This window comes from Rutidosis leptorrhynchoides, chromosome 3 (genome assembly GCF_046630445.1).
Source record: "Rutidosis leptorrhynchoides isolate AG116_Rl617_1_P2 chromosome 3, CSIRO_AGI_Rlap_v1, whole genome shotgun sequence".
NCBI lineage: Eukaryota > Viridiplantae > Streptophyta > Magnoliopsida > Asterales > Asteraceae > Rutidosis > Rutidosis leptorrhynchoides.
In genome coordinates, this window is record NC_092335.1 from 420,638,358 (window position 1) to 420,663,120 (window position 24,763).

At 34.3% G+C, this 24,763-nt stretch overlaps 1 protein-coding gene across 1 annotated transcript; it reads left to right on the top strand.

Annotated features, from left to right (window-relative positions):
- The first annotated feature begins 18,203 nt into the window (after nucleotides 1–18,203).
- LOC139897810 (plant intracellular Ras-group-related LRR protein 6) lies at nucleotides 18,204–23,897 on the top strand. The gene is made up of 21 exons (XM_071880512.1): nucleotides 18,204–18,388; nucleotides 18,543–18,606; nucleotides 18,710–18,846; nucleotides 18,933–19,019; nucleotides 19,187–19,262; nucleotides 19,402–19,476; nucleotides 19,570–19,639; nucleotides 19,721–19,798; nucleotides 20,120–20,180; nucleotides 20,295–20,373; nucleotides 20,492–20,582; nucleotides 20,756–20,816; nucleotides 20,943–21,010; nucleotides 21,137–21,210; nucleotides 22,036–22,173; nucleotides 22,250–22,354; nucleotides 22,762–22,886; nucleotides 22,960–23,056; nucleotides 23,131–23,205; nucleotides 23,471–23,526; nucleotides 23,621–23,897. Exons 1-21 carry the CDS (start codon nucleotides 18,324–18,326, stop codon nucleotides 23,694–23,696), a joined length of 1,758 nt encoding a protein of 585 aa, XP_071736613.1. The 5' UTR covers nucleotides 18,204–18,323; the 3' UTR covers nucleotides 23,697–23,897.
- The last annotated feature ends 866 nt before the right edge of the window (nucleotides 23,898–24,763 follow it).

Genomic DNA, 24,763 nt, shown 5'->3' on the forward strand with positions numbered 1-24,763 from the left:
ATCATGATTACGGAAGTTTAAATAAGCATAATTCTTTTATTTCATATTTAATTTCCTTCATTTTATATTTAATTGCACTTCTAATTATCGCATTTTTATTTATTGTTATTTAATCGCACTTTTAATTATCGTACTTTTTAATTATCGTAAGTTTATTTTATCGCACTTTTATTATTCGCAATTTCATTATCGTTATTTACTTTACGCTTTAAATTACGTCTTTTATTTATTTTATATTTTACATTAGGTTTTAACTGCGACTAAAGTTTTAAAATCGACAAACCGGTCATTAAACGGTAAAAACCCCCCCTTTATAATAATAATATTACTTATATATATGTTTGTATTTTTATAAAAGTAAACTAATATAGCGTTGAGCTTTGTTTAAAGATTTCCCTGTGGAACGAACCGGACTTACTAAAAACTACACTACTGTACGATTAGGTACACTGCCTATAAGTGTTGTAGCAAGGTTTAAGTATATCCATTCTATAAATAAATAAATATCTTGTGTAAAATTGTATCGTATTTAATAGTGTTTCCTGCTAAAATTTAATAGTATTTTATACCCCTTAGCTTTGACATCAAGTATTTTTGGCGCCGCTGCCGGGGATTCGCCGAAGCGAAACGCCATATTTTTAATTTTTAAGTTATAATTAGTTTTTGTAAAATTTATATTTTTGTTTAAAAATTAAAAATATATAAAAATATATATATATATTTTAAAGTGTATTTTAAGTTTTTCTTTATTATTTACAAAATATTAAAGTATTTGTATTTTAGTATTTTATTAAGTTTTTATTTAAATTATATATTTATATCTTATATTATATATAAAACTGAAAATATAAAATAAATTTTAAAAAATCACGTGACCTGTCAAATTGAACCTGTCAATTGAACCAGTCCAGTTCAGTCATGCGACTCGCATGACCCACCGGCTTATTTCATGCGACTCGCATAAGTAGTTTGACCAGGCCACCAATTTGCCCTAATTCTGCATTTAATGCGGAGTATAATATATTATTATTATATTATAAAACCTAGTTTGATTTTATTATTATTAATTAAGTTTTTAGTTTAATTATTTTTAACTACTTTTAATTAGTTTTATTATATTTAAAACTTAATACTTTAATATAATTAATATAAAAATAATATTTTAATAAAAATTGTATTTTTTTTGTTACTTTTTATTTCTTTTAAAATTTTGTACCTTTTTAATCGTTGTAGCGTAATATTTGTATTTTTTAGCTCATATTTAATTTTAAACTTAGTTTTTGCTATAGTTATTTTTACTCCTAGATTTTTAGGCTTTGCCGTAAACTCTCTTAAGTGCTTTTTCTTTAGACTAAGATTTAGGTGCTTTAGAATTTTGCGACGCCTTTTTAAGTTTTAGTTTCTTTTTAAGTTATTTCCATTTGGGATTTAGTTTTTCCTGTAAGCTTTAATATTTTTAGACCTTTTACTATGTACCAATTATCATTCCAATTAGTAATTTCAATTTGCGATTATAATTTTAAGTTAGTTGTAGTAATAAGGTTAGGTTAGTAAAGTATTTTTAAGTTTTGATAAGTTTCTTTTATTTTTTTCCGTCACCTTTTATTTTTCAACCATTTTTTTCTTTTTCGACCTTTTGCGACGAACTCTTTTTCTCTCTTATTTCTCGCTATTCTAGTTTTTAGGACTTAGAATTTTTTCTACTTCTTATCTAAATTTCTTAAAATTACGAAAATTATTTTAAGTGGTTAAATTAATAGACATCAAAATTTTCTGGTTCGTAGTAATAGTTGGATTTGTACGTGGACCGGGTTATTGGAGCCAAACAGTCCTCAATTATATTGAGACCAAACGAATCCTGCCCCTCTGCTGCATCTTTTGGCTATTCGAAACGTGGGCAAAATCAGAAAAGTCTATTGATTGGATAACTTATTATAATTTTTCTTTCCTTTTAAAAACTAATAGGATATTCAGTGAATGCACCGAGCAATACGTTCATCACCTTTTGTACGTTCACCACCTGTAACTAGATCAAGACATTTAGCAAATATAACCGCCGTTGATTTTTCTTTAGAATCGTCATCCAGTCGACCAAGTACTTCAGTTCAAATTTCCGATAATTCATTTTTTGAACCCGACCTCACAATTGAGAATCCAGAGAATATTCAGGAACGGTTCATAGATCCTGAACCATTAAACTTTCCTCCGGAACCACCAATCATTCAAACAGAGATTGTTGAGGAACGAACTATTAAATCAGAATCATCTAGTGATACCGATTCAACAAATTCAATTATGGAGAATCTGGAACCTTTAAGTATGGAAGACCGAATGAGAGCTAAACGCACTGGCCAAGGTCACGCAATTACTCATCCAGACATTAATGCGCCAGATTATGAAATCAAAGGACAAATTCTACACATGGTGACTAATCAATGCCAATTTAGTGGTGCGCCGAAGGAAGATCCAAATGAACATCTACGTACCTTTAATAGAATCTGCACACTATTTAAAATCCGAGAAGTGGAGGATGAACAGATATATCTCATGTTATTTCCCTGGACTTTAAAGGGAGAATCCAAAGATTGGTTGGAATCGTTACCTGAAGGGGCGATTGATACATGGGATGTTTTAATTGACAAATTTCTTAAACAATTCTTTCCTGCATCTAAAGCCGTAAGACTTCAAGCAGAAATTGTTACGTTCACACAGAAACCAAATGAAACTCTATATGAGGCATGGACAAGATATGGAAAGTTGTTAAGAGGATGTCCGCAACATGGTTTAGACACCTGTCAAATAGTACAAATATTCTACCAAGGATGCGATATCACTACAAGAAAAGACATAGATATAGCAGCTGGTGGTTCTATTATGAAGAAAACCGAAACTGATGCTTACAAAATTATTGATAACACTGCTTCCCACTCACATGAGTGGCACCAAGAAAAAGATATCATTAGATCATCTAAAGCAGCTAGAGCCGATTCTAGCCATGACTTAGATTCCATTTCCGCAAAGATAGATGTTGTGGAGAGACGAATGGAAAAGATGACTAAAGATATTCACTCAATACGAATTAGTTGTGAGCAGTGTGGAGGACCACATTTGACAAAAGATTGTCTCAGTATTGAATTAACAATGGAACAAAGAGAGAATATTTCATACATAAACCAAAGGCCTGGAAATAATTATCAGAATAATTATCAACCGCCAAGACCGATTTACAATCAAAACCAGAATTATAACCGAAATATTCCATACAACAACCAACAAGGTCCTAGCAATCAACAAGTATCCAATAATACTTACAATCAGCAAAGACCAAATTTTCAAAACAAACCACCACAACAAACCGATGATAAAAAGCCAAATTTAGAAGATATGATGACGAAGCTAGTTGAAACTCAAACGCAGTTTTTCACATCTCAGAAACAAACCAATGAACAAAATGCTCAAGCATTTAGAAATCAACAAGCTTCTATTCAAAATCTGGAACAAGAAGTAAGTAACCTAGCAAGGTTAATAGGTGAAAGAAAACCGGGAAGTCTACCTAGTGATACAAATGCTAACCCCCGGAATGAAACAGCTAAAGCCATTACCACAAGAAGTGGTACAACACTTAAACCACCTGAAATACCTGTAACTTCTGATGAAACTATTCCTACTCCACAAGAACCACAACCTGATCAAGATAAGGAAAAAGAACCGGTAGTTGAAAAGGTTAATGAAAATAACACAGTTAAGGATAAACCTTATGTTAAACCATACCAACCACCACTTCCTTATCCGAGTAAAATGAAGAAAGAAAAACTTGAAGCCGAGCAATCCAAATTCTTGGATATGTTTAAACAGATAAATGTAAATCTTCCTTTCATTGATGTGATTTCAGGAATGTCAAGATATGCTAAATTCTTGAAAGATCTAATCTCAAATAGAAAGAAAATGGAAGAACTCTCGGCTATTACTATGAATGCTAATTGTTCAGCAGTGCTGTTGAATAAGATACCAGAAAAACTATCTGATCCAGGAAGTTTCACAATTCCATGTTTTCTGGGTAGTCTTAGTTCAATAGAAGCATTGGCAGACTTAGGTGCTAGTATAAATCTAATGCCGTATTCACTATACGCTAAACTAGACCTTGGAGAATTGAAACCAACCAGAATAAGCATACAACTAGCCGATAGATCAATAAAATATCCTAGAGGGATAATGGAGAACATGCTAGTTAAAGTTGGTACTTTAGTATTTCCAGTAGATTTTGTTGTTTTGGACATGGAAGAAGATTCTCAAGTTCCTCTCATATTAGGAAGACCATTCTTAAACACGGCTAAAGCAATGATAGACGTGTTCGGTAAGAAACTGACCCTAAGTATAGAGGATGAGAGTGTTACCTTTTCAGTTGATAGAGCAATGCAACAACCACAATCTGCAGATGATACATGTTATTATATTCAAACTATAGATGCACATGCAGAATTATTAGAAGAATTTCCAGAATTACAAGGAACAGGAGAATGTTCTTTAGGAGAAGGTAATGAACCAATTGATGAAGCTGAAATGTTAGCTACACTTATAGCTAATGGATATGAACCAACAACAGAAGAAATTCAAATGCTAAAAGAAGAAGACAGATATCGATATAAATCATCGATAGAAGAACCTCCGAAATTAGAGTTAAAGCCACTTCCAAACCATTTGGAATACGCTTATTTACATGGTGAATCTGAATTACCTGTAATAATATCGTCTTCTCTTACTGAAAATGAGAAATCACAACTCATTTCTGTGTTGAAAGCTCATAAACCAGCCATTGCATGGAAGATTCATGATATTAAAGGAATAAGTCCTTCGTATTGCACACATAAAATCCTTATGGAAGAAGGTCATAAAACGTATGTGCAACGCCAACGAAGACTAAATCCTAATATGCAAGATGTAGTTAAGAAAGAGATTATTAAACTGCTAGATGCAGGTTTAATATATCCAATCTCTGATAGTCCATGGGTAAGCCCAGTTCAATGCGTACCTAAGAAGGGTGGCATGACTGTCATTACAAATGAGAAAAATGAGCTTATTCCTACTAGGACTGTAACAGGATGGCGTGTATGTATTGATTATAGAAAATTAAATGACGCCACCAGAAAAGATCACTTTCCCTTACCTTTTATAGATCAAATGTTGGAAAGATTAGCCGGAAATAGTTACTATTGTTTTCTAGATGGATTTTCCGGATATTTTCAAATTCCAATAGCACCCGAAGATCAAGAGAAAACCACATTCACGTGCCCTTATGGTACTTTTGCTTACAAACGCATGCCATTTGGACTTTGTAACGCCCCTGCAACCTTTCAAAGGTGTATGATGGCGATTTTTCACGACATGATAGAAGAATGCATGGAAGTATTCATGGATGACTTTTCAGTCTTCGGTGATACATTTAAATCATGTCTAGTTAATCTGGAACGAATGCTAATTAGATGCGAAAAATCAAATCTAGTACTTAATTGGGAGAAATGCCATTTCATGGTTAAAGAAGGCATCGTTCTTGGACATAAAATTTCAAAAGAAGGGATTGAAGTGGATAGAGCTAAAGTAGATGTAATTGCTAAACTTCCACATCCCACAAATGTTAGAGGAGTTAGGAGTTTTCTAGGGCATGCCGGTTTTTACCGACGTTTCATAAAAGATTTTTCTAAAATTGCCACTCCTATGAATAAACTCCTAGAAAAGGATGCGCCATTCATCTTTTCAGATGAGTGTATCAAATCTTTTAATATTCTTAAAGAAAAACTCACTAATGCGTCGATCATGATAACACCAAATTGGAATCTACCATTTGAACTAATGTGCGATGCAAGTGATTTTGCAATGGGAGCCGTTTTAGGACAAAGGATTGAAAAACGATTTCAACCTATATATTATGCTAGTAAGACATTACAAGGAGCACAAACAAACTATACAACTACTGAAAAAGAACTCCTTGCTATTGTATTTGCTTTTGACAAATTTCGATCATATCTCGTTCTAGCAAAAACGGTGGTCTATACCGACCATTCTGCTCTTAGGTACCTATTTTCAAAACAAGATGCTAAACCAAGATTAATCCGTTGGATCTTACTCTTACAAGAGTTTGATATTGAAATCCGAGATAAAAGAGGAGCAGAAAATCTCGCCGCTGATCATCTTTCTCGTCTTGAAAATCCCGAATTAGAAGTTCTGAATGAATCGGCCATACAAGACAACTTTCCTGATGAATATCTATTGAAGATAGATTATAAAGAAATCCCATGGTTTGCAGACTATGCAAACTACTTAGTTTGTGGATTCCTTGAAAAAGGATTATCGTACCAAAGACGAAAGAAATTCTTCAGTGATATAAAACACTATTTCTGGGAAGATCCACATCTGTTTAAAAGTTGTCCCGATGGAATAATACGCCGATGTGTATTTGGAGATGAAGCTAGTAAAATTTTAAACCATTGTCACACAGGACCAACAGGAGGGCATTATGGGCCTCAACTAACAGCAAGAAAAGTTTATGAAGCTGGATTCTATTGGCCTACAATTTACAAAGACGCGCACCTTCTTTGCAAATCCTGTGATGCATGTCAAAGGGCCGGAAAAATAAGTCAACGTGATGAAATGCCACAAAATGTCATCCAAGTATGTGAAGTATTTGACATTTGGGGTATTGACTTTATGGGTCCATTTCCAAAATCTCATAATAATCTATTTATACTCATAGCCATTGATTATGTATCTAAATGGGCGGAAGCACAAGCTCTCCCAACTAACGATGCACGAGTTGTAGTCAACTTTTTAAAACGTCTTTTTGCAAGGTTTGGAACACCGAAAGCTTTAATAAGTGATCGGGGTACTCATTTCTGTAATAATCAACTTGAGAAAGTTCTTAAAAGATATGGAGTAACTCATAAAATCTCCACCGCATATCATCCACAAACAAGTGGACAAGTTGAAAATACCAACCGAGCTTTAAAACGTATTCTAGAGAAAACCGTAGGATCAAATCCGAAGGAATGGTCCATTAAATTGGAGGATACACTCTGGGCTTTTAGAACAGCCTACAAAACTCCAATTGGAACCACACCTTTTAGACTTGTTTATGGAAAAGCATGTCATCTTCCAGTCGAAATTGAACACAAAGCATTTTGGGCTTTGAAGACATGTAATCTTGATTTACATGAAGCTGGACGTCTACGATTAAGTCAACTAAACGAATTAGAAGAATTAAGACATGAAGCATACGAAAATTCGTTAATCTATAAAGAAAGAACGAAGAAATGGCATGATAAAAGAATCAGAAGTTCAAAAGAATTTAAAGAAGGAGACAGAGTTCTTCTTTTCAATTCACGATTCAAGCTATTTCCTGGAAAATTGAAATCAAGATGGTCTGGACCATTCATAGTCAAAAGAGTTTTCCCATACGGAACGATAGAATTGATAAATTTAAATGGGATTGAATTTAAAGTTAATGGTCACAGAGTTAAACATTACATACATGGTCCGATGGAAGTCGACAACGAAGTTAATCACAATTTCGACACCACAGCTAACTAAGTGTGGGGAGAATCAAGTCTTTAAAAGATAATATGTATTTCTGTTAGAGTTAGATTGTCTGTTTTCGTGTAGTTCTCGAAAATGGAACACGTATGGTCTTTCCCTAGCAGACCCTAAAGAACTAGTCTTCTCCCCCCCATTCTGAATTTTTATTTTTTTTTAGGTTTTTACGAAATGAAGACTGCCTGTGAACTAAACCATGGTCTAATGCTACACGCTTTGATCACTAAACGTAATAATGACATACTACCGAGCGAATTAGTATCAGTAATCAGAGAAAGAATGGACGGAGTTAGAAAAGGATCCAGATGCGAAGATAATAAGTTACAATTTGGTAAAGGAAAATCAAAATCCGCAGCGAAAAGAAGAGCACGACACCTAGAAAGATGTCACAAATGCGGAAAATGGTCACATGGAGGTAAATGTTCAAATAATCAAACCTATTCAAATACCGAATTTGTTACTTTATGCAGAGACGGACCGTTCATATGTTTAGAAGAAAAGACACTGAATGCTCGAGGTTACGCCTTTGGAGCCATGGAAAACCAATTAAACCGACTATCTTATGAATGGAATAGATCATATAACTAAGAAATCTATTTCACAGGTATGTCTGTACAGTTTTTATTTTTATTTTTATTTTTAACCTTTTGATAATAAACGCTAATTTGTTCGCTAAAAAGTATTAAATTGGTATTGAATAAAATTAGGTTTGGCGACCGAAATTATTGATATCATTCAAAAATTTATTACATCACTGCGAAATTTAACGTTTATTCTTAAGGTATAAATATCTTTAATCAATCAACCCAAAATATTTCAAAAATTCGTCATGAGTTAAATTAGGTCTTGGAACCGAAATTACTTTACCGAAAAGAGGGGCGCATATTTTTGATAATATTTGATTGATTAAAGTGGGATAAAAAGACAAAAAGATTTTTAATTTTTTTTTTACCATGTTTTTAAAATTAATATTTAAATCTTAAATTAATATTGTAAACTTTGTAAAAACAATATATTTAAAATTGTACATATTTGAAAAAATAATATAAGTTTGATATGAATTTATAAATTTTTAAATTAAGTTTGGTATGAATTTTTAATTTTTAAAATATTAATTTTTAATTTTATGCATTTCAAATTTTAAGTTTGGTGTGAATTTTTAATATTAATTTTGAATTTTATATTTAAGTTGTGTGAATTTAAAAACAAAAATTTACTTTATCTCATTAAGTTAAAAATATGATTTTTTAAAATTTGTCGTAAGTTGAAGACTAGGTCTTTGAACCGAAATTGCTTTTCCCGAGGGAGGGACGAGAACTTTTATTATCATTATTTTTAATCTTTTTGATTTAAAGTATGCCAAAAAAATTAAAAAATCCAAAAATCTAAGCTTTTAAAACAATCGCTTGAAAATGACAAAATTTTAAAATTTTGTCGAGGGACAGACTAGGGCATCGTCCCGAAACGACCTCGTCTTAAAAAGAAACAAAATTTTTAAAATTTTATTAAATTTTATGTTTTAAAAGTATAAGGTTTTTATAAAAAAAAAAAAAAAAAAAAAAAATATCTGGAAAATACCCCCATGCGAGTCGCATGGGGATGGGCAGGAAACCATGCGACTCGCATGGATAAAAAAAACTGGCCAGGATCATTTATCCAGCGAATCTGCTTCTGTCTCTCACAAATACACACACATACACGAACTTACTCCAAAACCCTCTCAAAAATTCATCATTTTTCACCAAATTTCTTGCAAAACTTCACAACAATTATGCCTAGATTCAGTAGTCTCAACCCCTTCAGGAGAACGGTAAAGATTTCACCCCTAATCTCTTTAAATTCGAATTTTTGTGTTCTTGAGCTAGAAATTTTATATTTTGATTTTGTTAAATTTAGGTGTAATTAGAGCTAAATTGTTGTTATATTATGCATGTATATCCTAGATAGAAGCTATTTAACATGAATTGAAGCTAAAAACTTCAAATTTTTAAAGAATCTAGGGTTTGTGTTCTTGAGCAATTTGGGGCTTTTTGATATAAACAGGTTATGGCCGATTTTTGTCATGAATTGTTGCTAAATTAAGTAGTGTAACATGTTTAGGTAGTTAATTGATCCAAACTTTGAGCCTAAACATGATTTTGAGAATTAAAGTAGACTTTTTAAGTCTAAAAATTCATGAACTAGGTTAAATTGATATAAAGGCCATTTGAAACTTGTTTCATTGCTAGTAGTGATTATTTTGGCATGTTATTTGAGATAAATGCTTATGAACTTGATGTACATTTTTCGTATATGCTTATTTGACAAAGTGTAGACTTGACAAAAATATGAAAATGAGCACTAGTTTGATTTGAATGCCATGTAACAAGTGTTTAATTGCTACAATAATTATTGTTGACATGTTTAAGAGTTTAAATGTGATAAAACATTGTATACATTTTCGTATGTAAAAGTGTAGAATTGTTATTGTTAAGAAAATGTGTATAAAATGTGTTATGAATTGAACATGTCATCATAATTGTTTCAAGTTATTATTTTGCTAACACTAATGCATATTTGGATGCACAAATTTTGTGTTTAATGTGTTTTACAGAGAAATACAGATACGGACGGTGCATCATCGTCCAGACAACCAGAGCCCGAACCAGAAATGTTTTATGAACAAGAACAACATATGCAACAAGAAGAAGAACAACATGAGGATCAACATATTCCATATCACGATCAAGATCAATTATTCATGAATCAGTTTCGTCAATTCGCTCCACATCAAATGATTCTGAGCTTAGACATTAATGAAGATCAGTTACACCCAAATCTGAGATTTGATCGATGTTGGATAGAGTATCCAGATTATCAAAAGAACATGCACATTCTCTACTTTAAGGTTGTTGAAATGCCAAGGGCAATTGACTGGGTACCTTTGGAAACAGTTAACCTTGCCGAACCGATTCGGGAATTATTGGTGCAAAGGTATGGTAATTCTCAGTTTAACGATTGGATGCGCATATTTTCCATTCGTAGAACCATATATAGGGAATGGTGTATAGAATTACTTAGTACTATTAAGTTAAACAGTGATGTTAGGAGGATAGATGATAGAAGCTTTATTAGATTTCTGTTAGGTGGACGCATGTACAGAATGTCCATGATAGATTTAGCCAGGGCCTTACAGATTTACACCCCTGCTGAACTTTTGAGCCCCGACTGTAATAGCCTGATTGCCCAAGGAGAAAGGATAGATAGGGAATTTGATATTAACGCCGTCTGGAGGCGTATGTCCCACTTTAATGAATTTCACGCCAGTGGAAATCATACATACTTAGATTTAGATAGAGCTGAACTCCGGGTGATTCATAGATTCTTAGCAAACACAATTACACAAAGGGGTAAGAATAAGGAGAAATTGACCGTAAACGATTTGTTCTACCTCAAGTGTATTAGAGACCCGAGGAGTTTCGTTAACATTCCCTATTGTGTTGGTTATTATCTCGCTAATGTAGTTTCGGGGATGAAATCGGGGAGTATTATAGGTGGTGGTATTTTCATTACTCTCATTGGAGAGTATTTAGGTGTGGATAAGCACCAAGGGGGTCCAATGAACGAAATAGAGGACGAAGGTGAAACTATAAGTTCAAACCTTTATCATGGTGCAAGGGTATTATTGATGAGACGTGGTCGGGTATATCGATACGAGGGACCTCAGCGACAGGTAGAAAGAGGTTCGGATGACGAAATGGAAGAGGCGAACAACATTATAGGAGTTGTTCGGGAGACTGCTCTTGATTTAGGCGTTCGTATGGAGGATGAATACATGACGAACTATGATAGGCATATGCAGTACGAGGCATGGCAACGTCGGAATGACTACGAGCATTCCCGGCAACGAGAGCATGGCCGATGGGATTATCATCAGCGCCAAATTATAAGCCAGTTGCAGCCTGGCGAGATGTATTATCCGACCCGACCCGCATACTATCCCGCACATCAGCCAGAAATGAGACCACCCTATGATTTATATGATTATGACGCAGCATACCAGTTCACCTATCAACAGCCATGGAACCCTGATCCGAACATGAATTGGGATCCCTATCCTAATTATCCTCCTAACCCACCTCCTGATCAGTAGAGATAAGTTGGTAATTTATATTTTTATTATTTTAAACACTTAACATTTTAATTACATTTATGTAATGTTTGATATTTCTATTATTATTGTGTACTAATATTTTTCTTATAATTTGAAAGTGGGATGCCAAAGTTCCATTTCAAATTACATGTATGATTATATTTGTATTGCATGTATTTTATGTTATGCACAAAACAGGATAAAACAACGCGTTTTCAAAGACTGGCATTAAGTTCAGCAAAAGCAAGTAATTTTGACGACAAGATGCAAAATATATGTGAAATAACAACAAGACGGAATGAACAAATGACGTGCACCATTTATCATTCAACAATCAAACGACAATATGTTTGAAACTTTGGTAAAATTTAATCATTTTTCTACGCTAATAACCCTCAATAATTTAAATTGTTTCTGATTTCTTGCAAATGAGGGCATTGCAAGATCTTAAGTGTGGGAAGGGGTTAAATTCTTTCAGATTTTGATTTAAACACTTGGTTACCATTAAAAATGCTAGTAACGCAGTAGTTGTGTTAGAATCTAGTGCTCTCCGATAACAAGGAACAGCCCTAGTCTTATATACTAACTACCCAATTCTAGTAAAATTTTTTAAAATTTTCAATTAAATGAATTCAAATCATGTTTATACATATTTATGAACGATAAAACTAGGTTTTAACACCGAAATTATTGTTACCTCGGAAAGGACATAAATTGAGAAACAAACTAAAATGTTAAAATTCATTTAAAATGGAATAGAGGACGATAAAAAGGAAAATAAAAGCCAAGTGTGAGAAAATTTACCAAGTTATTTTAAACATATGTCACATATATCTGTAACAAATAACTGAAAATACTTTTGCTTTGGACTAAACTAAACTGTTTTACCCGATAAAAGAAAAGAAGAGATGGATCTACACGATGAATCAATTCCATCATTAAAAGGAAGTAAAGTCTTCCGAAAAAGACACGCGCTTCTTGATTTAGGTCATGAAGTTGTCGTCCAGACCAGCTGTAGGTTGACGAAAAATCTAGAAAAGTCATCTCTAAAATCAGCAGGAAATCCACGGACCTCAGCATCAAACAGGGTCGCCAAGTGGTCAGATTTATCCTAACCATGAGAAGGATTTATCTCGTACAATGGGGAGGCACCATGCAAATTAGCTTGATAAGACTAACGAATCAGATCCCCAGAAAGGATAATCTCCTTAAAGATTAAAAATCAGCTTTTAAGACTGATATTACTCAATCCTTGAGATTGACCTTAAAGATTGAGAATTCAAACTCATGGAATTCAATGATATCTAAACTCGAGCTTGAACGAGAAAATATTTTGATCAAAATTACAAACCGATTTGTTTTCTGAAAAACCATTTTCAATGCGTTCATTACCATTGAACGTAAAATCCTAGGAATTCACCTGGAATTCATTAGGTCACCTGAACTAAATCGGGTGTCAACCGTAAGAACGGTGGTTGCATAGTGGTCAAAGACAGGACCTTGTGCCAGACCGAAAAATTATAAGGGTGAGCTTTACTATTGCTCCTACCAAGGATAGTAATTGCGTCCGACACGTTATAGACCATAATCAAAAGCATGTCACGGGACATTGCCTTAACAGTTGCTTGTTCAACGCTTTCCTTTACAACCGGACGGTAGTTTACCGAAAGGTAATATACGGGACAAGTAAACTGGACGTGTTGCTTTCCAAATACAAGGTTAGCAAGTGGGTGACACAAAACAGCAAGTTTTGAGCTAAAATTTTCAAATCTAAAACCCACCAAACCCACAAAAATATTTTGCAAACACCGGTAAAGGGTTATTCCGGAAAACTTATCTAGGGTAAAAACTAGATTTCAAAAGATCAAATGTTTTCATAAAGATCCAATTTCCTTAATGGATCTAAATTTTTATAGTCATGTGGGACTGTAAACCATATCGTTACTACCGTTGTTTATACCGCCGTATAGAAATCACTGATGTACAAAGTGTGAAGAATAAAGAAGTGATTCTAGTATTTCAAGACAATATTGCTTGAGGACAAGCAACGCTCAAGTGTGGGAATATTTGATAATGCTAAAAACGAACATATATTTCATAGCATTATTCCTCAAGAAAGACAAGCTTTTAGTTGCAATTGTTCTATTTACAAGTGATATTCGTTTAAATAATAAAAGGTGAAGACAAAAGACAGATTCGACGAATTGAAGACGCAAACGACCAAAAAGCTCAAAAGTACAAAAGACAATCAAAAAGGTTCAAAATATTGATGAGGAACGTCTCAAAATGACAAGAGTACAAGTTACAAGACGCAAAGTACACGATATAAAATAATACGCGAAGACGTCCGAAAATCCGGAACCGGGACCTGAGCCAAGAAGAAACGCCCGACGCAACGGACCAAAAATATCTACTCAACTATGCATATAAATATAATATAATATATAAATAATTATTAAAATTATTTATATATTTATATTATTTATTTATTATGTCGGCAAGCAATCAGACAAAAGATCATGAGCTGGAATCTCTTGCCATGCGACTCGCATGGCTGGAAGGGGAAACTCATGCGAGTCGCATGACCCCCTTTTCCAGGCCACATTCTATTTAAAGCGACTTCTGGCATCCGTTTTCAAAACACATAATATCTATCTCTCTCTCAATATATACGTAATATATATATATAATTTATATTTTAATTTTAATTTTAATTTTAAATCCTAATAATACGGGTATGTTAGCGAATGTTGTAAGGGTGTAAGTCGAAATTCTGTCCGTGTAACGCTACGCTATTTTTAATCATTGTAAGTTATGTTCAACCTTTTTACATTAATGTCTCGTAGCTAAGTTATTATTATGCTTATTTAAAACGAAGTAATCATGATGTTGGGCTAATTACTAAAATAGGGTAATTGGGCTTTGTACCATAATTGGGGTTTGGACAAAAGAACGACACTTGTGGAAATTAGACTATGGGCTATTAATGGGCTTTATATTTGTTTAACTAAATGAAAGTTTGTTAATGTTAATATAAAGATTTACAATTGGGCGTCCCTATAAATTACCATATACACTCGATCGGACACGATGGGCGGGGTATTTATATGTACGAATAATCGTTCATTTAACCGGACACGGGAATGGATTAATAGCCACTAGAATAATTAAAACAGGGGTGAAATTACATTCAAGGGTAATTGGTGTAATTGTTAACAAAGTAGTAAAACCTTGGTTTACACGCAGTCGATAACCTAGTGTATTCATTAAACAAAGTATTAAAACCTTGTTACAATTCGAATCCCCAATTAGTTGGAATATTTATCTTCGGGTATAATAATAATTTGACAAGGACACTTGCAATTTATATTTATGACTGATGGACTGTTATGGACAAAAACCAGACGGACATATTAAATAATCCAGGACAAAGGACAATTAACCCATGGGCATAAAACTAAAATCAACACGTCAAACATCATGATTACGGAAGTTTAAATAAGCATAATTCTTTTATTTCATATTTAATTTCCTTCATTTTATATTTAATTGCACTTCTAATTATCGCATTTTTATTTATTGTTATTTAATCGCACTTTTAATTATCGTACTTTTTAATTATCGTAAGTTTATTTTATCGCACTTTTATTATTCGCAATTTCATTATCGTTATTTACTTTACGCTTTAAATTACGTCTTTTATTTATTTTATATTTTACATTAGGTTTTAACTGCGACTAAAGTTTTAAAATCGACAAACCGGTCATTAAACGGTAAAAACCCCCCCTTTATAATAATAATATTACTTATATATATGTTTGTATTTTTATAAAAGTAAACTAATATAGCGTTGAGCTTTGTTTAAAGATTTCCCTGTGGAACGAACCGGACTTACTAAAAACTACACTACTGTACGATTAGGTACACTGCCTATAAGTGTTGTAGCAAGGTTTAAGTATATCCATTCTATAAATAAATAAATATCTTGTGTAAAATTGTATCGTATTTAATAGTGTTTCCTGCTAAAATTTAATAGTATTTTATACCCCTTAGCTTTGACATCAGTCGTCTTCTCCGGCGAGATTCCGGCGAGTTGACCAAACTTTGACCGCGTTTTCTGGGCTCGTTATAACTCCGTTTAAGTCGCCGTTTTTTGCGTCGGACTCGGTTCGACGAGACGAATCCAATGGTACACTAAAAATTGAATTTTGAGAAAACTTCAGAAGACCCAAAAACTCAACCAACGTCTCTAACCAAGCTCTTGATACCACTTGTTAGGAAGAGGGGATCGCCTGGACGTTGGGAGATATAAATTTGAGAGAAAAACAACTCTATTACTCACAAGAATAGATTTACAGAGTATTAAAAAACTCTTACAAAAAAAAAAACTCTCAAGCTCACACACACTCTCTAGGTTGTGATTACACTTCTCTGAATGATTTGGGATGATTTACAATTGAGGTTTGCACCTCTATTTATAGTAAAAATTCTATGGCGGTGGAAGGGTGTGAACGGAGATGGTGGGCGGCCGTCATCGTGTTCATCTTTGCTTCTTCTACATGGTGTTCAAAGAAGGCTACTTTAAACATCTAGAAGGTGAGCTTCTAGATTGTAGGCTGGAAACTTTCAGCCATTTTGTTGTCGCTTTGCTCCTTCTTCTCCAACCACTGGCATCTCTTAGGTGGTTTGGCCATTTTTTTTCCTTTCTTGTTTTCCGCCAGTCCTTTGCCGCCCTCCTCCTAGTGGCTGGAGCTTGTTGCGACGACCATATCCACTCTCCAACGCCATTCTTGTAGTTGGTGTGGCTATGGTTGTTAGGGCTCTCTATTACCGCTAGTTTTAACCCTTTTCCTGCACCGTTCTTAATGGTGTTTTCCTTTCCGACAGCGGTTGGTGCTCCAACATGTTGATGGTGGCCACCGTCCGTTTGTGATATTGAGAAGCTTCTTTGGTTTTGTTTTCTTCCCTGGATTCTCCTACGTAATGTTCGTGTTCGACGGTGTTTGTTAGCCCGCCACGCTGCTGGTAATTGCCACCAGAGGTAGTTGGGTCTAATCTGCTTTCATTCTAGTGACTGTAGTGGTCCGTACCCTGTTGGTCGTGATCACAGGAGATGACCGGATGCACGCAGATGCATGGTGGAATTTTCTTTCGGCAGCATATGGTGGACCCCCACCTTGTTGGTGGTGGTCACCGGAGTTTTGCTCGTGTATGATCGACTACTCTTGTGGTAGCGGTGGTTTTTCACCTTGTTGATGAAAACCACTGCTAGCGACCAGATAATGGCGGGTGAGATGAGGGGTCAGGGGGACGCGTTGGTGGGTGAGGGTTCGATCGCGGGTGTGCGTTGTCTTTTGCCGTGGGTGTGTTTACAGGTCCTCCCTTTCTATGGGGCGCCTTCAGGTTTGGAGCAAACAACAATTTTCCCCGTTAAAGCTCTAGTCATGATCTAAGGGCGGAATCCTGTTTTTTTGGGTTGGGCTCTTTGTGAGACGGTTTTGGGTTGCTTTGGGGCTGCTGGGGTTGTTTTATTGATGTTGCTTTGGGGCTCCCGATCATTGTCGTTGTTTGTTGCATGTTTGTTTATTTTATCCTTTGTAGAGCCTAATCATTTGTTTAGCGTGTTAGGCACAATATTACTTTTCTAGTCATTTATGTTCCGCCTCGTTGGTTGGTTTTTAGATTTAGGACTATAGTGTTTTTTTGCCGCTTGGTCGACTATGGTTCAACCCCAATACCCCGAGTATTGCACAAGGTTGAGGTCGAGGGTTCGATCTCTGGCTCTGTAAAAAGTATGTGAGGAAGGTTTTATTCACCTATACGCAGGAATTCGGCTCGATCCACATACCGATATTGATTGATGGATCGGGTTCCTGTTATGCGGTTCGGATTTCCGTCCGGAAACGCGTGTGCGCGTGGAAAATGATCGGGTGAGTGGTTTTCGATTACCGTCAGATTTCAAACCCAGTTTTCCAAAAAAAGAAAAAAAAAGTTTGAATTTCCTTTTGTTTGGATTGTAAGTATTGATCTTTGGATTCGATCAATCTTATTATGTTTTTTTAAGAAAAAAAAAGAAAAAAACATCATTTATTTATTTTTTGTCAGCTGTAGAAAAGAAATGACCAAAACATGGAAATAAAATCCAAGCCCTAAGGCTTTGTTCCCAAGTTTTAGTCGGGTACAAAAGAAAAGAAGAGGGAACAAAAGGAATGAAAAGAAAAGAAATTGAGTAATTGTAATTTTGATGTGGGTGTTCCGGAGTGAAAATAAAAGAAAAGAAGTTATGTGTGTAAAGACATGAAACATTCAAATACTTCCGAATCATTCCGATTTGAACAGATTGATATTGAGGTAATTTCCCCTCACTTTCTCTTCTTTTCCTTTTCTAATAAAACTAGGGAACACCTTCAAAATTAAATTTTCTTTTCCCTACTTTTCAAATACTTTCTCTTCCACCCAAAATTGATCTTGGGAACACAGCCTAAATAAATCATACAAATGCAGATGTAAAATGTAAAGGCGCCAAATCAAGATCTATCAGACTTTCTTTTTCATTATCATCATACAAATTGAATTGAAGTAATCTGAAATAAAGGAAACAGATCTAATGGATCGAATGCTAAAAGCCGCTAGAGCCTCTGGTTCTCTTAATCTATCAAATCGATCTCTCAAGTAATCACATTTCTCAATTTCAATTATCTGTAAACTATCAAAATTCATTTCATTCAACAATTAATTCTTAATTTTCTTCTTCTTATTAATTATTATTTGCACTACTATTAGCTACTTCAACATTTAATTTTTTTATTTTTATTTTTTTAATTAGGGAAGTTCCAGATGAGGTATATAAAAGTTTGGATGCAGTTGGTGAAGGTGAAAATTGGTGGGAGGTACATTATACATTACTACTTATTCAAAAAAAAAAAAAAAAAAAAAAAAAAAATTCTAAATGTAGATGAATTAATTTTATTAATTAAAATTAAAATGATGCAGGCAGTGGAGTTACAAAAACTGATATTGGCTCATAATGAAATTGAATTGATAAAGGAAGATATTAAAAACTTACCTTTATTAACTGTCTTGAATATTAGCCATAACAAGCTTTCTTACCTTCCTGCTGCTATTGGAGAGTATGCCACTTTTTAGCCTATTGATTGATTAAACTGTTTTATTTTTTTTGTTACTTGTAATGTGTTTTCTGTAAATATATTGTCAGGCTTAAATCGCTTAAGTCGTTAGATGTGTCGAATAATTTGCTACATGAGATACCTGAACAAGTTGGATCAGCCACTTCTCTGATCAAGTAAGTCTGTTAAAAATAAATTATATTATGGAACTTTAGCCTTTAATATATGTTGTTTTTTTGTAAATGCAAAATATGCATATATTGTCATTGAAATAAAGCATGTAATTTAATGAAAAGTGTTATTAAATGTTGCTGAATATTTTCATTGGCACGTGGTTTTACAGATTTGATTGTTCCGGCAACCAACTTAAAGATCTTCCGAGCTCCCTTGGAAACTGCCCGGTCCTAGCAGACCTCAAGGTGTGATTGTATGACACTTTATGTTGAGGCATACACTTATGAATCGTGATAAATGTTATTATGTTTAGTTTTTTTTCTTGTTAGTTTTGTTTTGGAATGTTGTCGTTGTATAGTTTAATTTGTTAGAGCTTTGTTGTAGGCATCAAACAATCGCCTCACCAGTTTGCCCGAGGAACTAAGCCATTGTTCAAAAATGTCAAAGTTGGATGTAGAGGTATTGCAAACTACTGATATTATTTCTTAGTGATCATCCTTTTTTTTTTTTTTGGTAACACAATCGATTGTTGTGTGCATAAAACATATTTAGGGAAACAGGTTGACAGTTCTATCTGAGAACCTTGTTGCTTCATGGACGTCGCTCACTGAACTAAATGCAGGTAAGTCATGTTTACTTTTTGGGCTTTGTTCTATATGCTACTTTATGCTGATATTCTTAATAAATCTTTAATATGATGCAGCAAAAAATACGCTAAGTGGTATCCCAGAGAGTATCGGAAGCCTTAATCGTCTTATTCGCCTTGACTTGCATCAGAATAGTGAGGGTTTCAATTTTTTTTCAATTACGTCAAGGTTGAAGAACTCATGACTCGGAGAGTAGTCCGTCGGTAATTTTTGCGCGGCAAGTTGGGGAGTACTCGGATGTTGACCAACTTTGACTTTGACAGAGTTTTGACCGATTTTCCGAGTAATCCTGAGTTTTGGCCGGGTTTGACCGAGTAATTGAACTGTGTACTCCGACCGATCTTTAAACCGAGAACTCGGGCGACTACTCGCCGAGTTTTACCGAGTTCTACAACCATGTATTACGTTGATCTATTGATTTGTTGACATTTCTTCCATGTCATTTTTTGGTGCAGAAATTGCATTAATTCCGTCATCAATAATGGGCTGTTCGTCATTAGCAGAGTTCTATATGGGGTATTTTTCTTGTGTTCTTGTAGACAATAACAAAAGTTGCTAGTTTCCATTTGTAATCATTCCTTTTATATATCTGATGATTTTTATCCTTTTGCATTTTACCTTTTAATACAGGAATAACTTTCTCACATCATTACCACCAGAAATTGGGCAACTTACAAAATTAGGAACATTTGATCTTCATTCGAATCAGGTATAAACTTACTAATTAGTTCTTTTTATAGTAGTTCCACTTGCCCTTTCTTGAATTTCTCAATGCTACTTCATATCCTCAGCATGTTTTTTTATATCCGTTTTCATCGTTCGTGTAGTTAAAGGAGTATCCTGTGGAAGCATGCAGATTGACACTGTCGGTTTTAGATTTATCTAATAATTCACTGTCTGGGCTGCCAGCGGAGATCGGTAATACTGGAATTTAATCATGAAACTAGTATTTAAGTTGTACATGAGAACTATACAGTTGCTATGCACTCTTATTTTTTTTTTTTTTGGAAATATTGTGCTTGTTATGATATTGATTTCTTTCGTACTGCTTCTTGGAATCTTACATGTGGTTCGTAAATCTTATTATTTAGGCTTAATGACAAGTCTAAGGAGACTTGTGCTCACTGGCAACCCGATACGGACCCTTAGAAGGTTTGAACCACCTATTTACTTCTTATATCTAATTTGTATCTATCTGTCGGGATTGGATATTATTATCGTTTTGGATCTATGTCTTTCTACGAAGGTGTATAAAATTTTCCATATCCTTTTATGTAGCTCACTGGTGGCGGGACCTACTCCTGCTTTGTTAAGGTTTTTGCGGAGTAGACTTCCGGCCCAAGAAGGTACTAAGTTCTTCTTATTGGTCTATGTATATAATAAAAAAAATCACTTTTTTTATTCTTAATGTTGATCATTGTCGTACACATATTTCTTGTACATGTATGAGTGAAATTAAATATAAAATGCAGAGAGTGGAATGTCGGAGAACAAAGAAAAAGAAAAAGTTATTGCTATGGCTTCTAGGTTATCCCTTGGTTCAAAGGTTATATCTCTCTATTTCTTCCATCCAAGTAAATTATCAAGGCAATCAGTGTATCTTTGTTTACGATCACCTCCTATAATGCCAATATATTTAGTGGATGACATGAACTAAGAAATATCCTTATAAATGACAACGAAACACTTTTGGTTGTAATAATATGTGAATGTTAAAAGTAGCCACCCTACTTTACACTTTTTCTCTGAATGTTTGTGCTTGCAAACTGCAGTGTTCTTGATGCTTATTCTCGAGTTACTTGATGTGAAGCATTACTTGAAAAGTTTATATTTTATGGTCGTTGGTTGAGCTGTGTAACTCTATTTGTATATATGGCATGCTTCTAGAATGATAATATATGGGGAGCACTTTGGAGGGAGTAATCGGAAACTTGGGGATTAACTGGATTGGACTTTTTATACATTTAATTAATAAATTTCAAAATAATGTGTAAATATGAAAGAAAACTATTAACATATAAACATAAACTTTAACATAATTGTCCAAAAACATAAACATAGTCGTTAATTTGTTCAAAAATTCTAGTTTATTAGATTCATATTATAATATTAACCAGTTTGGACTTTTACCGGCTTTAACCAACAAATCCGATTTTGACCCATTGACCGATTAGTTAAACGGATTTTGGAAAACTGGATCGGTCTGTTTTTAAAAAGGAGTAAAGTAATTGGGGATTAAAGGGAGTAATCTAGTTTTTTTTACAACAGTGATAATACATAAATGACACTTTCTCTACTCTATTCTCTTATACTTTAGAGTGAAATCTACCTGTTAATTATACATGTGTGTTATTTTCTCGATGCTTCTCAGGAACTTTCCTTAGGAGGGCATGGACTGAGTGTTGTTCCACCACAAGTATGGGAAACAAACGACATCACAAAACTCGATCTCTCAAAGAATTCAATCGAAGATCTGCCTGCACAATTTTCTTCATGTGTTTCTCTCGAGGTTGCCCTTTTGTAATATACAATACGTCTAATCGAAAAGGTGTTAGGTACTAATATGACGATCATTCTTGTTTCAGACTTTGATTTTATCAAGGAATAAGATCAAAGAATGGCCAAGTGCAATCTTGGAGCCACTTCACAATCTCGTGTGTTTGAAACTTGATATTAATCCACTTAGACAGGTAAATGCATTTAATATTAAACATGGTTTGCATTATACCCAGCATTTGAGACCCATAGCTTGAAAATTGGGTCCATTGGGTTAGGTATTTAACCAATTAGGTTCATAAAAAAGTTAAAGAATTTATTCAATTTAGACCATGAAGCCTATCTAATATATATAAGGTCCAACTGGTCTTTAACTGGTCTTAATGGGTCTTTACGAGATATTAAAAGTATTATTATATAGAGGTTTTATGAGTTTAAGAAACGGGTCTCGAACCAACTCGACACGGCCCGTTTGACCCATCTAAAAAAGCTGACCCGTTTCGACCTAAACCCATTCGGGCCTTCGACCCAACCCGACCCATTTGCCAGGTATAGTTTTCATCTTAAGGCTCGTACAAAAACTACCATAAATTATTTGTAGATTCCATCAGATGGGTTTAAAGCTACTTCGAAGCTCCAGGTTCTTGATCTAAGTGGGAATGCAGGTTGTCTACCTGAACATCCTGCATTTTCATTCTTGTTGCAGTTGCAGGAACTATATCTAAGGTGAGTTTTTAGAAATTATTTGCTTTATTATCTGAAATAATATGTTATACTAACTTTTAATCTTATCGAACAGGCGGATGCAAATTTCAGAAGTCAGGACGGATTTATTAAGTTTGCCCAAATTAAGGATTCTTGATATGAGTCAAAATTCTCTTGCATCGATTCCAGAGGTTACTTGCTTTTTAATTAAAGACCTTAAATGCACATTTAAAGTTTGCACTAATTTGTTGAATATTTGATGCAGGGTTTTAAAGATGCTACATCTCTTCAACAGCTTTTTCTATCAGATAATAACATCAGTACACTTCCTCCTCAATTGGTTTGTACACCATCTTTTCTTGTTACCATATTCTTGATTTAAAGTTTGAATGTCGAGTTAGTTATATATTTTCATAGCCCTGATCTTCGCGGTTAACTATTTTAGAGCCCATCTTAAGAGTAGATTGACTTATCATGATTTTCCTCGGGTTTTAATTTTCAAAAATTCATGATTGTTACCTAGAAGACAGTTGATAGTCCATAATTAATTATAATTCGAAAGTACAAGAAAAATTAGTCCTAATGTTCAAAGTTGGTGTTTGCAGGGTTTACTAGAACCTACTCTTCAAGTCTTACAGCTTGATGGAAACCCTTTGCGAAGGTTTTTTTTGTCTCTATTATATCTCTTCAACTCTAAATAAATATTGAGGTTGTGCAAATTATGGCTAAAATTCAAATTTTCACTGTTTTTGCAGCATACGGAGAACGATTCTTGATCGTGGAACCAAAGCTGTACTGGCATACCTGAAGGACAAACTACCCAATCAATAAACATGTTCTATAAACTACATTGCAGGGCAAGTATTTGTGAGCTCATTTGTGTTGTATGTGTTTGTACTTGTAATTGTATTTTTCTCCATTCATTATGTAATGCTATATTTTCATGTTGGTTGTATACTTTGTATGTGTTTGTATTTGTAATTGTATGTGTTTGTAGTGAATCATTGCACCGCTTGCGTTTCTATTACTTTGATATTATGCCAATCATTCACCAGTCTGTAAACTCGGGGACAGTTATGTCTTTTTCATGAGGTTGTTCCAAACTCAATCACCACCTCTGTTCACAATAGGACTTATGTATCGATCTCAAATTCAACCCAGGAGTTCACATACCTTAGTAACCGACTTGAGTAAAGTGGAATGAGATCAATCTTGTTCTTTATATGCAAGATTTTGACGTTCAAGAATTGGTTGAGACAATCTATAAACACTTGGTTATCTACTTGTGGTGAACCAAATACAAATGCTGAGATAGGGATGTAGCTGGCGATCCCTTTTTCTGCTAGATCAAAATCGAAGACTGATAAGATTGATAAATTTGCACCAAGGCTGTCTCCAGTTTGGATTATGCCAAATTTCCCCCCTTTTAGCTCCAAATGCATTCATTAATCCATTCAAATCTTGAGTTCTTGACTAGTGCCTCTCCACATGATAAAGATATCTCATCAACCTAATGTTTTACTCACATCATCACTAGTCGTTGCAATGTACCAATCCAATTCGATTCTCGAACCCATGATTCATGAGATAAGGAGCGAAGAAAGAAGGCTTCAAGGACGGGGATTTTGCCAGTAGCGTAAATGAAGGCAGCGACTTGGTATAATAACTATATCAAAACTATGTCTATCTAAGCAAGAAACAACTAGCGCTTTATACTTTTATATCATCAGAAACAAAATTATTGCACAAGTCCAAGGTTTCAACACTACAACCATACCTATCTACAAGACGACTTGGTGCAATTTAAGGTCGAAAAGGAACAAGTAAAACTTTAAGTACTTGGACTAATCAGGATTAGTGTTGCTCTGTTCGTTAGTTGAGTTAGTTTGAGCATCTGG